Source organism: Panthera uncia, chromosome A2, assembly GCF_023721935.1.
Source record: "Panthera uncia isolate 11264 chromosome A2, Puncia_PCG_1.0, whole genome shotgun sequence".
NCBI classification, from domain to species: Eukaryota; Metazoa; Chordata; class Mammalia; order Carnivora; family Felidae; genus Panthera; species Panthera uncia.
In genome coordinates, this window is record NC_064816.1 from 80,956,957 (window position 1) to 80,969,038 (window position 12,082).

The 12,082-nt window shown below is 36.1% G+C and overlaps 1 protein-coding gene across 1 annotated transcript in view; it reads left to right on the top strand.

Moving 5' to 3' along the window:
• GNAI1 (G protein subunit alpha i1) overlaps nucleotides 1-12,082 on the top strand; it is an 84,824-nt gene that overhangs the window by 48,827 nt on the left and 23,915 nt on the right. Inside the window, exons 2-3 of the mRNA XM_049641346.1 lie at nucleotides 6,655-6,697; nucleotides 6,798-6,939. Coding sequence (XP_049497303.1) covers nucleotides 6,655-6,697; nucleotides 6,798-6,939 — 185 coding nt within the window. The remainder of the gene's footprint in view (nucleotides 1-6,654; nucleotides 6,698-6,797; nucleotides 6,940-12,082) is intronic.

Consider the following 12,082-nt stretch of genomic DNA (forward strand, 5'->3'; position numbering starts at 1 on the left):
ACCCTTTTTAAAATTTTGGTATAGAATCAAAGAAGGCTATCTACAGTTATCTGTAAGTGCTGTTAAATTGCTGTTCCCTTTTCTAATAATTACATAATTATGTGAAAATAGTTTTTTTATGTACCTCAACCAAAGTAAAAAGTAATTGCACTATATTAAATGCAGAGAATTGAGAACCCAGCTGCCTTTTAATAACCTATTTGCAGAAATGTAAAGCAATATTACTTATCTCACTTTTTGGAACAGGGGAGACCTAGTCAACAACTAAATGATTACAGTTACTCTGATCACTAATCCAGAAAAAAAAAGGAGGTGACCTTTCTTCTACCTCTTTCGTCTACCTGGTTCTTTGTCTTTAGCTTCCATCAGAATCACTCTGAGGGTTTGTTAAAATACAGATTGTTGGGCCCCCTCCCAGAGTGTCTGATTCAGTAAGTTCTGGGTGGGTTCTAGGAATGTATATTTCTTAAGTGTTGGTGATAGTGTTAGTCTTGAAATCATACTTTGAGAACCATTGTTCTGTTCCTTTGGATTTACTGAACAAATGTGTATGAGTTACCATCTGTGGGAAGAAAAAAAATTAAGTTTATTTTAAGAGTGTGTGTGCAAGTGGGGGAGGAGCAGAGATAGAGGGAGAGAGAGAATCCCAAGCAGGCTCCACACTCGGCATGGAGCCTGATGCAGGGCTCAGTCTCATGACCTTGAGATCATGACCTAAGCCGAAATCAAGAGTCAGATACTCAACCAACTGAGCCACCTAGGTAACCCAAAAGATCAGAGCTTTTAAAAGGTAAGTAGTACAGATATAGAAACAATGACTGGAAGTGTTTGTAGTTGCCAGACTTGGGGAGTTAATTAAAAATTAAACAATAGGATGTCAAGAACTATTCAATATTTGAGGCTTTACCTTACTTACAAGCTAACACATTAGCTTACTGCAGTTGTATGCTAACTTCTGTCTTCAGAAGACAGGAGTTGCCTGGTTCAGAGATAAAAAGGACTTTATTACAACAATTGTAGTTGCCAGAAGATCTGTATTTATGGCCATTTACCAAACCCCAGTACCTTAAGAGCAACATGAAGAGAGCCACCTGATGACCGCACAAGCATTGGGATATGTTGGGGTAGAGGAAACCTGAATTGACATGGTCTGCCAGGAAAAAGCTTCCTGTGCTGCCCACAGTTGTCTCCTTTTGTCCTACCTTTCTAGAGTAGTCTTGAGTGTGCAGTCATTCTTGCTCAGTGTAGTAGTATGGGACCTATTTCAGGCATGAATGGCTTAGGGATTAGTTTTATGGAGAGTTAACATTGAGAAAGTCCAGGGACTCCTGGCTCATTTGGTTAAACATCTGACTTCAGCTCAGGTCATGATTTCCTGGTTCACATGTTTGAGCCCTGTGTCGGGCTCTCTGCTGACAGCTCAGAGCCTGGAGCCTGCTTCAGATTCTGTATCTCCCTCTTTCTCTGCCCCTCACCTGCTGGTGCTGTCTCTGTCTCTCTGTCTGTCTCTCTTAAAAAAATTGAGAAAGTTGGTCATTTGGGCAATCTAGATTCTGGTGTTTATAGTCATTATCAAATTGTTATATCTTAGAATGCCAGATATATTCCATAAATATGTATATATTTATTTAAATAGTTCATAGCTTCTTATAGCCAACTTAGAAAGATTTTTAGGTTATGATTCCTGTTGAGGAATGATAATTAGAAACAAAATCTTCTCCCAACCCAGACATCCTCCTTACAAAGGTAGCAGAGAAAGAAAACATTTTTATCAATTTTTGAATAAGCATTGAACCAGAGTTTGGTGTATGTTAGAGGCAGTCAACTAAGAGATTGCAAAGATGGAAAGGAATCTCATTCCATATATAGCCAAATGAATACAATTTAACTACATACATGTTTTCAAGTTAGATTTAACTAGTTTTTAAGTAAGAGGCTTGACAGCCTTATACACATACTTCATCTTAACTTTGTTAGTTGGATAGACTATTTGTGTTAGCTAATTGGCCTTACCCAAAGGAGAAACACATCTCATATCTTTATGACAGGAAGTAGCTTTGCATCTTGGAGCAAGGTACCCACCCAAGTTAGGCTCCTACCCTTCCACAGAAAATGGAAGATAGGGTTGCTATCTCTCTTGATGTTTACATTTCAAAGAAATGGCTGCCAGTCTCTTGAGAAAGACATTCTGGGTCATAAAGCTGACCCAAACAAGGCCTATTTGTTTTTCTTTTCGTTTTTTTTTTTTTTTAATGTTTATTTGTTTTTGAGAGAGAGACACACACAGAGCATGAATGGGGGAGAGTCAAAGAAAGATGGAGACACAGAATCCGAAGCAGGCTCCAGGCTCCAAGCTGTCAGCACAGAGCCTGATGCGAGGCTCGAACCCTGAGCCAAAGTTGGACACTTAACCGACTGAGCCACCCAGGCTCCCTGGCCTGTTGTTTTTCTGAAGTGTGTGTGTGTGTGTGTGTGTGTGTGTGTGTGTGTATCACACACACAAATTTGAAAGAGGAAAAAGGTACTTACAATTCTAATTTTTCTGAAGTAAATGTTCTAAGGATAAGGAGGGGACCATTATCTCTACCCGTACTTTCAGAGGGTTTAATAAAGCCTCATATCTTTATTTTTATTTTTGTTTTTATTTGATTTATTATCATTTTTTATTTTAGAACATGTGAGTGGAAGAGAGGGGCAGAGGGAGAGAGAGATGCTCAACCGACTGGGTCACCCTTGTGTAGCACCATGATAAACAGAAGTGACTTTAAATGCAACTTGTAATTTGGTTTTATTCTCATTTAAACTAAACTGTAATGTAGTTTTATTCAGTGTAAAATTTTGAAATTGTTAAATTCTACATGAAATTTGCATTTCTTAAAAGTGGAATGTCAGGAATTCAGAATAAAATAACTAAATCACCATTTTAATAGCTGAATCGCATGTGATACTGGGCAGCTTGAATCCTGAACCAAGAAATAAATGTTATAAATGTGACCCTAAGCAGAGAATTGGACAAAGAATATTCTTGGGGGCAGGGGGGAATAATGAGTGTTTGGAAGAGGTTAGAGGTTCTTTGTCTTTAAATTACTTGCAGTTAAAACTTCAGATTTACTATACTGCCCTTTAACAAAATCAGGGGCAGATACTATTTGATTGTTATTTTATAATGGTAAATTATATAATCCTAGTGAAAGAATTAGAATCTAGGCAAGGGTTATTTTACTTAGATCTTGATTTGGTTTTTGGTTCCATCCTCCTGCTTGTCCTAAGTGAATGTGTTTCCCTTTCCCAAATCTCATTGTTAATAGGTGGCTATGCACATGTGACCCCAGACTGCGATGAATTTCCTTCCTCTCAGTGTTACTGTGGTGGTGCTCTTTGCTACCATCTGAATGATGCGTTATCATCAGATGCTGAGCTCCATTTCATACACCTGCTGGGTTTATTACTGTTTGCTCTCAGAGATGCAATTTTCTTTCTTTTTTTTTTTAAGTTTATTTATTTTGAGATAGAGCAAAAGCAAGGGAGGGGGTAGAGAAAGAGGCAGAGAGAAAACCCCAAGCAGGCTCCGTACCATCAGTGCAGAACCTGATGTGGGGCTTGAACTCATGAACTGTGAGATCATGACCTGAGCTGAAACCAAGAGTTGGATGCTTAACCAGCTGAGCCACCCAGGTGCCCCAGAGATGCAATTTTCTATTAGCCACTTCCTCCTTAAAGAGAGGCCTGAGGGACCCTCTCAGTGATCCCAACTTTGAGTTTATAACTATTGGCTTACTGGCCTACCATGATCATATTGCACACCTCCATGGCCCTTTGCGAGTTAAAATCTCCCTTCCTAGAACTTTTAAGTCTCTCATTTCACACTGACCAGCTTGTTCACAGTTACTTCATAAAGTCTCTTAGTCACCTTGACCGGCCTGACCTTGCGACCACAGTGGTCACACACTTTGATCTTTCCATACGTACATAGTGTATATTCCTTGTTTCTCCTTGAAAGAAGGGTGCTCCCAACTCTTTATAATCTGCCTCTGGATTTAAAGGGAAAAGCAATAGCTGCCTAGTTAGGTATTGCTAGGAAAATTGATCCTTTCCTCCTTTCCCCTGCCCTTCCACTGCTTCGGAGATTTTTTTTTTTTTTTTTCCAGTATCGCTTCATGTCAGTCTCTCAAACACTATTGTGCTAAGATTTGTAAAGAACAACTTTTAACTCTTTCCTGTGTGCTGTGTGGGAAGAATACCAGTATTTAGAATGTTGGAACCCTAAGCAGGCAGCATTTGTAATTTTCCTATTAGGAGAATGTCTGCATGAAAATGAGAACTGAAAACTAATTACATAAATTGCTAAGCTTTGAAAGACTCTTTTCAGCATTTTTGCCTCTAGGATATCTATTCCTCAAAGAGCACCTTGTGACTAACGAAGAAATTAGGTGGATATCCAATTAATAACACTCCCATCCTGAATCTTTAATGGTAAACAGATTTCAGGATATTTTGAACCACAAGCCATTGACCAAGATGCTCCTTGCAAAGTAATCTAAGTGTCCCATGTTATTATTTTAAAAGATATGAAATGAATCAGAAGTTAATATTAGGGAAATTTTTTTTCTTGTTAAGATTATAAAATTCTCATGTTAACTCATAATTTTTTTTTTCTATTTCTGATTTTACCCCACTTGGCTCTCAGACCTCACTGGCTTGTATAATGTGAGCCTTTCTCTGGGCCTTTCAGTTGTTGAGTTTGACTAAGAATGGTCTGTGGTTCATCAAAGCTCACTATGCCAGTGGAATCACCACTTCTGTAGGTGGTTATGGGGATCTGGAAGGTCTCATCTTCACAGCATGGCTGCTACTGACTAGCTTGGCAGTGCTCTAGAAACCCAGAGGGCCGTCTTGAAGATAGCCCTGCCGGGAACTGCCTAGGGTATGTTAGGTGGGTGGATCTCTCTTGAATGAGAGAAATGTGTGAGCCATAATGCCTACAATGGTGCTTTTCACAGAGCCAAGTACACTGTTGCTGATTAATAAATAATGGATTGTTTATCTTGGAATTGTTTTTATTGGCAGATGCCCTGAAAGAATCAAAGGCTGTCTATAAATGAAGAATGCCCTCATTATTTATTCAGTTCCCGCTTTTCTACTTAATGTGCTGGTATCTTGAGAAAATTTCTTAAATATTAAATCACAAGTAAAGTTTAAGCAGCTTTTTTCCCCTAGATTTTCAAATACGCCGTTTAACTATGATCTGTTCTCAGATGTCTCTGATTGGGGGTGTGTGTGTGTGTGTGTGTGTGTGTGTGTGTAGCTGGAGAGGGATGGGAGCAAAAGGAACAGCGCCCAGAAGTTTGACATCTAATTATAATAGGCACAAATAGCTTAAATAAATGCAAGTACATTTTGGGGTTGATTGTGTGTCTAGCACAAGTTAGGGGCTGAGACTTCAAGAAATATTCACGGAAACGTGCAGAGTGAGGGGCAGCAGGGATCACAGGGGTAGTGGCTCAGGAAAGGTTGATAAAGGAGGTGAATTTATGGTTGGTGGAGGATAACCAGGGTGGTAATAAGAAGCAGAGTAAATTAAATTTCGGCAGGGGAAACAGTATGTTTGAAGACTTGTGGTGTGGTCACAGTAGGTATTCTCGGAACTGTAAGTTGTTCAGTAATGCTGGATCAGAAAACACTGTAGGAATGGCCGTAGGAAAATGGGGCCCAGATAATAAAAATCCTAGCTGTGTCTCTCAAACCGTGATAAATAGCTCTATGATATGTAGCCCTGGCCAAAGACAACATGAAGGGAAATGATAGACTTGTCTTATCTTCTTTGGTGTCCTTTGCTCAGATGTTCTCTGTATCTAGCAATCAGAACGATCCTGACAAATAGTTGATATGATGTGATGTAAAGGTATCAGCTACTGTTAAGTGTGAAGGATAAAAGGGCTCTACTTTTATGAAGGGCTGTTTCCTTAGTAATATTTTTATGTTATGATGGCATAATGCTAGGAACCCAGATTGTGAAGAGACCTTGCGTATATGTAGAAAGTGAAGGAGCATTTTGAAAATGGATTTTTGACTTGGGTGACAGGAAAGCTGGAAGAACATGGGGGAGAGACATTTCTGTCCTCCATACCATTGGATCACCATGCTAGCACATTATGTTGGCCTTGTGTCAGATGTTTAATAACGGTGGTTGAACATGCATTGCATAGACATAACTTTTAATAATATTTTTAAATTATTTGTTGTATGGTTTGGACACCACTGCCATCTACTTCATATCTGTGATGAAGCAAAGGTTAAAATTAGAATAACTGACCAAACAGAACATCTTCCAAGAAGGAGCAAAATTTTAAATAAAACTAATTTATAGTGCTTAAGTTTAAGTTATAGAATTGAATATTTTTATTGCTTTAGTGAATATACACAGACAGCAATAAAAATATTTTTAGTTGAGTTTATTGAATTTAAGTATTATGAAGTAATAAAAGGGACTTATTCTTGATAATTTTTCTATATGTTTGGAAACCATTAAAGATTGTTTTGATATCGAATAAAATTCAGCTGTTCAGAGACAGAGAAGGTGTGTATGTGTGCCTGTTTTGGATTGGATATAGCACAAGGATGCAGTTAGAAATCCTTTATTTTACTTTTTTTTAGGTGCTGGTGAATCTGGGAAAAGCACAATTGTGAAGCAAATGAAGTAAGTAGACTTAAAATATTAAATTTGTTTTTTTATGTTTAAGTGTACCCTTCCATCAAAGGAAGTAAGTTGTTTTGTGTTTTTCTTTTTGTCTCATTAGAATTATCCATGAAGCTGGTTATTCGGAGGAGGAATGTAAACAGTACAAAGCGGTGGTCTACAGCAACACCATCCAATCAATTATTGCTATCATTAGGGCCATGGGGAGGTTGAAGATAGACTTCGGTGACTCAGCTCGGGCGGTGAGTTGTTAAATTCATTAGAACAGGCCTGTTGGAGTACAAAGAATAACTTTTACATGATAATACCATACTACATAACGTAGATTTATCCACGGTCTCGGGACCCTTTTATAAAAGGACAGTGGTGAATGAAGTGAGTCAGAAGCTTTAGAAGTGAGGACCTAAGAATACACAAGATTGTGTAATCTTCTTTTTATAACTAGAATTTTTTCCTTATCCATCAGGTGATTTTGACAACTCCATAACCATGCAATATTTTCTGTATAACATGAGATACTGGGTACTCATGTATTTCCATGATGATTTTTAGTAGTTACTGTGGAGTTTAGTAAACTTCCTGTGCTGATTCTCTTCAGAATTTTTTTTTTTCATAATTTGGAATGCTGATATAATCTAATTATTTTATTTATGCCCAGCCTAAAAAGCAATCTAATCTCATATAGTGGAAATGGTATAAAATCTTGCCTGTCTTTGAATAGGAAAATATTGGCTGTTAGAAAACATGCATCAGAATTTCAGAGCTAAAGGGATTGAGGACCTTAGGAGACCTGCAAGTTCCACCCCTTTATTTTATCGGTAAAGAAACTGGAAGCCAAGACTTGACAAGATAGGAAGACTGGTAACCAAGGTGAAGATGGTAACCAAGGCACTGGGCCCACACTTACTTCTTTGGCCTGATAACACATTTTGCATTTGATGGCAGCAACCCTGGCCTAATCCATATGACACTTTATTTTTCATTTCACTGCACCCGTTTGCTTGCTTAATCTGTTTATTTAGAGTTTATTATTTGTGTGTTTTTTTAAAACTGATTTGTTTTTAATAACTGATAATAAAAGTTGACCTTCCCATAAAACTTTAACTGAAACTCTAGCTTAAATTTTAACATTTTTTTTTGTGCAGAGTAGGTGTACTATTACTACTACGGCTGCTTTTTATAGTGCTTTGTATTTGTGTGTGTGTGTGTGTGTGTGTGTGTGTGTGTGTGTGTGCGCGCGCGCATGCCATCTACCTATACTAATACCATGAGGATTTTTTATATTGAGACTTTTTCTTTTTGTCTTCTTAGTGTCTGGTCAATTTTTTTTTAACATTGAGGCTTTGTTCATGCTTATAGAAAAAAATGAAAGAAAACAATATTAGAAAATATGTATTGGGGAAATCTAAAATAAACCTGGTTTATTATTTATAAATTATACTAACATATCTTTGTAAGTTTTTGGTCCATATTAATCTACTAACCATTTCCTTTTAAACAAGAATTTAAAAACTTAGTGTTAATGAACTAAAATGTTCAAGTAGATTACAAGATTATTTTTAATAGTAATTCATTACATTTTCCTGAATCCTTTTTTTATGGAACAAGATTTGATCATATCCAGACATTTATGCCTTATCTACTATTCATTTAATCATTTTTATCTTTATTCATTTATCATTGATTCATTCAACAAATGCTTTTGTTTGTCTTTAACAGTGGGGAACCATCCTTAAAGGAGAAAGAATTGATGTAGATTGTAGTTTACATCAGTTCCACTGACAGTGATTTAAATCGTTTATCGTATCACATATAGGGTATTCTGCATTTAGATGTTATATGTGATAATTTAGAAAGATTTTGTAGCCTCCATTTTAGGAGGTGATTGAAGAGTCAGTGCAAGCAGTTTTTTATGAAGTCTTTTTATTTCATATTTTTCTTTCAAGGACTTAGTGACAGGTCTGACTTGAAGTAACTGCTCTGTCACTACAAACTTTTTTTTTTTTTTAAGTTTCCCTGCCTGCCTCTCCCCCTCACTCCGATCCTTCCTTCCTTCCTTCCTTCCTTCCTTCCTTCCTTCCTCCCTTCCTTCCTTCCTTCCTCCCTTCCTCCCTTCCTTCCTCCCTCCCTCCCTCCCTCCCTTCCTTCCTTCCTTAGTTCTGATGCTTTGAAAATCTACGTGTGGGACTATTTTTCTCCTCTTTGTTTCACTTAGTGCTAGTTTGAGTCACTCTTCTTAGACTGTCTAGCTGTAGCCTAGTAACTGTTTCCCTCCTACCTTCAGACTATTCCTTCTGTTTGCTTTAGCCATTATTACTAACTCCTTCACACATATGTCTTCATGTTCTCAGGCTGGTTTTGATTGGTTTTGTGTTCTACTTAAGCTTTAAAATATTTGGAGGCTTTTGGAATTGTGCTAAGAAATACAAAGGTGAACTAAACATGTACATAAGGGACATTGGAACTTGAAACGTGTAAGAGTTTTCTAGACAAAAGCCAGGAAAAAGCATTCTGTGAATAAGAATATATTCAAAGGCTGAATATATTTCTATTTCTCAAATACCAGTTCTTGGACATATTATCCCTGAGTCGAAGGTTAACCAGATATTTAGTTTTGATAGGAACAACAGATGAGCTCTCAGAAAGTGATGTGAATAATGTTTTCTAACAACTGTGTATCAGTGTTTACCAGAGTCTTGCAAACTTAGATATTATCAACATTTTGATTTTTAATGTCTCATGCCTGAAAAATATTGTCTTCCTTTTTTTTTTCTTTTTTAGTTTTTATTTTCCTGTTAGTGAGGTGGGAAATCTTTGTCTTTTAGTATTTCTTCCGTGAATTCCTCTGAGTATTCGTCATTCAGTTCTGTTAAATTACTTGTTCTTTTCACATTGATTCTCTTTAAATATAAGGTATATTAACGTTTCTTTAAGTTTTCCAGATAATTTTGCTCAATATGTTTCTTTCAATTTTTTGAAATAGCAGTAACTTTGTTTTAGAACTCTTAAATTTTTTTGCATTAATTCTGACTTTGCTGTATCTTATTAGAGAGATCTTTCTCAAACTTACAATTACTTAAATACTCTTATTTTTCTAGAATGTTTATAGTTTTATTTTTTAGACTGATCACTTCACCCACCTGGAAAAGTTATTTGTGTCTCTTGGTGGGTGGGATCTAAATATATTTTATAATCTGATCATCCTTTGCCCCTACAGCCATTCCTTAGTGACTTGAAAATTCCTCCTGTAGCAGCAAAATGGATGTTTTTCTGAACCCCATTTTTTTCCATTGATGTATTCTTTCTTTTTTTTTCCAGATCAGTCACTTGTTAAATTACTTAGCCCTTATAAGTGTCTTTTATTACAATAAGATGGAAATAATAACATCTACCTGGGAGGGTTGTGAGAGATAATGACATAATGAACATCAAGCTTTTACCATGTCTTGTTCATAATAGATGCTCACTAAATGTTTATTGCTCCTATTGTTGCCATTTATAATTATTATATTACTGTCATCCTTCTCAGAATCAATGTATTTTAGTTCCTCTTGCCTCATAGGGTTAATTGGTATTTGGTAGTGTAAGAGCACTCATTCCATTGTTTTTTTTGTTGTTGTTACCAAAATATGAAGTTGGTTTTGCGTTTCTCTCCAGGTGAACTTGAGAATCAACTTAATGCCCCACATCCCTGTTGAAACAAAACAAAAACAGTCTGTTGGTATCTTGATTGGAATTACATCTTAATATGTAGGTTAATTTGATGAGAATTGACTAAAAAGATGTAAAACTTACAGAAATGGTACTAATTTGCTGTGGTATGCTTCATATTTGGCAGTTACCAGATTTGCAAAGCAGATTACACATTAGTTATTTAAAATCAGAGGAAACAAAATTGCTTTCAAGGATTGCATAGAGCAATCAGATTTTGTGCTGACTATCCTTTCAAAACTCTCTCAGAATGAGTTACTCAATCTGTGGATGATAAATTATTGTTTTTAATAATGGGGAGTTAGGGAAGCATTATGTAGGAGCCTATTAACATGTCTCAGGCATTGCATCATTTAAAATAGTGCTCTCTTCAAAATGTGGTTCATGAATCTGTGTCTGTCCACAAGCATGCACATGAGTACAGGAATTAAGGAGAATTTACATTTAATGCAATTGGCAGAGTAATTTATATGGTAACTTTGATAGTTTAAGAAAATAGGTTTATATTTTGAGCGATTTAAATTTTATTTTGAAACAGATTGGAAATAAAAGAGAACAAAACATAGGACTGGTCCTTTGTCATGGATAGTTTAAGAAGCACTTACTTGGAATAATTTAGGAAACTGATTTGAATTGACTGAAAAGACCTCCCTTTCTCCCCCCAGCCTCAGCATGCACCTGCATAGTGGCTACTTTTCGGTTTTTCTAATTTTGTAGTGTATTTCATTAGTTAGTTTCTGTCTGTCTGCCTAAATTGCCAGATTGTGTCTGAGAAAGGTTGTAACAATTTACCTTCCAGTCCTGTTTCCTAGAGTGCCTTTTCTTAGCACTCTGGGTAGCCAAAATTTAGAAATCTTAACATTTTAAAAATACTGGCTAATTTATTAGTACCTGTTATCTCATTTTAATGTGCATTTTTAATTTTTAGTGTAATTGCAGTTTTCCATATCTCTACTGACTATATTTTTCTTTCTCTTTGTCAGTGACCTGTTTTATGCCTTAGTCATTTACCACTTGGATTCTTGGTGTGTTGATTATGTATGAAACCTTTGTCCACTAATGTTCTTTCACATGTTGCTTATTGCCTTTAAATCTTAGGGTTTTGTTTTCTTACATCTTCCTCTGTTATTTCTTCCATTATGTTTAAATTTAGAAAATCTCTCCAAGATTTACTAAGTATTCATACTATTTTAAATGTTTTTTTTTTAGGGAAGTGAATTTTAACATTATTTCATGTGTTTGTTGTTTAATTACTCTAAAATTTACTCTGTGGTATGCATGAAGTTGAGATCTACATTATTTTTTTCCTCTTCAGGCGGCTAATTATCAAGTAGAGTTGTGTTTTTTTCCTTAATCATATCCTATCTACTAATTTACCTAGCCACCTTTATCATGTAATAAGTTCAGATTTGATCTTTTTCTATTGATCTGCGTTAATACAAGAGTGTTCTACATGTTGTAAGCTTTTAATATCTGATAATTTTAGCCCTCCTTCCCCAGTATTCTTGCTCAAAATGTTCCTAGTCATTTCTACTTGTTATTTCTCCAGGTGAATGTTTGAATTGGTTTTATATTCTGGCTTATGTTTGAGAACTAAGAGGTTGTTATAGGATTATATTATTTTTGATTCTGAGGAAAATTGATTTTTGTATGTGGCTAAGTGGTATTAATCTT